At 52.7% G+C, this 1,906-nt stretch overlaps 1 protein-coding gene across 1 annotated transcript; it reads right to left on the reverse strand.

Annotated features, from left to right (window-relative positions):
* Window positions 1-293: 293 nt before the first annotated feature.
* Window positions 294-584, reverse strand: PUNSTDRAFT_20880 (uncharacterized protein; the record flags this gene model as incomplete). The annotated part of the gene is made up of 1 exon (XM_007383968.1): window positions 294-584. A coding segment is annotated over one exon (291 nt), but the record flags the coding sequence as incomplete, so codon positions are not given.
* Between the last annotated feature and the right edge of the window lie 1,322 nt (window positions 585-1,906).

Genomic DNA, 1,906 nt, shown 5'->3' on the forward strand with positions numbered 1-1,906 from the left:
ACGCCGACGTGTCCGCCTTCCCCTGCGCCGACGTGTCTGCCTTCCCCTGCGCCGACGTGTCCACCTTCTGCTTCGCCGAGGTCTTCGTCTAGGTCTTCGTTGACACCTTCGTTAAGGTCATCGATGGTGCGTTCATCCAGCTCTTCATCGGTTTCTTCATTCGAGTCTTCCGTGATTTCTCCGTCAGGGTTTTGGTCGGTGTCTGAGGGTACACGCGGGTACGAGGATGGGAATTGAGGCCGTGTAGATGTCGCCCAGCTTGGGGCATAGTCCTGATCTGTAAATACGGACAAATCCAATGGATGAATGCCAGTCTTCTTGAATGCTGCGAGGATACTCTCGCTCTTGAGTATGCGCCCGCGTACTTGAAGGTAGGTTTCCACGAAGTTATCCTTCGTGACCGATTGGCCGAATGCCGCCATGTCATCGCATGTATTGGCCCATTCACGCTGAAGGGGCCCAAAAAGACCTACATCCAAGGGCTGAAGCTTGTGCGTCGTCTTCGATGGGAGACAGAATAACAAGATTCCATGCTGATAAGCATACTCGCAGATTGTGTTTGTCTCGTGTGAGCCGTGCCCATCCCAAATAACAAGAATCTTCCGTCCGGAAGGATTATGGGTCTGCACAAATGGGACGAAGACCTTTTTGAACCACTCGAAGCCGAGATGGTCATCTGTCCATCCATTTGGTGAGGCACTGATACTGCAATAGTGTTTATTTACCTGTATAGATGTGTCAGTGTGATGAGAATCACGTACCAAACGTGGCTCCCATCCTTCGGGTACCATGACTTCCGCAGACGGTGTCCTTGGAATATGATTCCAGGTGGCAGCAACAGTCCGTTGGCACAGATGGCCTCAATCACTGTGACCAACTCAAGGTTGGCATTGGATTGACGGTATCGTGCCCGCGAGTGACGGGATACAATGTACTTAATGCCCCGATTCTTTCTCCCCCCGCCCATCTGAAACCCTTTCTCATCCATATTCCAGATGTTCTCCCAGGATATGTCGTGCTCTTCAATGATCTTGGCGAGTTTGGTGAAGTAGTCGGCGACGTTGAGACGATTGAAGGCACGGGCCCGGCTGGGGTCCAATCCGGCTGTCTTCGAAGTTGTGAGCTCAGGGTGACGTCGGAGAAAGGCGTACACCCAATCTTTCCCAATGTTGCGGCCAGAGAGGGCCTTGACCTTGGGTGCAATTGTGCGGCGTGTGAGAGGATGCGCAGTCAGTGCGAGATACTGACACCAGTCAGCTAGCACTTCCTCCTGTGCTTCTGTCAATGTCATTTGGCCTTGATGGGCCGTAACACGGTCCTGGTGTAGTCCTTGAGCGCGTGCACTGATGGTGCTGCGAGGCACGTCGTAAAGGCGGGATGCAGCACGGACACCTCGTATGCCTTGTTGTACTTCGGTGACGGCAATACGAAGACGTCTTCTTGGTGTCAGGGGCTGGGAACGAGACTGCTGTGTTTGGGAACCCATGAGAGCGACGGGTTCTCTGAAGTCGGCGGGAGAAACACGATGAAGGAATGCACGTCCTGTCTGCTCCCACGCGTGTCTTGAGACCCGGCTTTCCATTCCGGAAACACCCTAACGTCCAATTTTATTGCAGTCTGCACTCATTGATACATCAAGCAATGTACTCTGGGAGGTAATATGTACAAGGCATTGGTATAAAAGCAGGAACGGCGGGATTACCGGCGGCGTAGCATGATTCTGGGACTTGCCAGGCTCACCGTGCTACTTTTCCCCAACTGATTTCCGTGCTCTCAACGCGGCACAGTAGATCAGATGTGATACAACATATCTACACCAGTTTGAGCTCAGGAAATCCACGGGAGGACGCAAAAGATTCGAGTGTCCAGAATCCCCGGGTGTCCAGCAAGTGTGGGAATGATAGTA

This window comes from Punctularia strigosozonata (genome assembly GCF_000264995.1).
Source record: "Punctularia strigosozonata HHB-11173 SS5 unplaced genomic scaffold PUNSTscaffold_6, whole genome shotgun sequence".
Classification (NCBI taxonomy): Eukaryota; Fungi; Basidiomycota; class Agaricomycetes; order Corticiales; family Punctulariaceae; genus Punctularia; species Punctularia strigosozonata.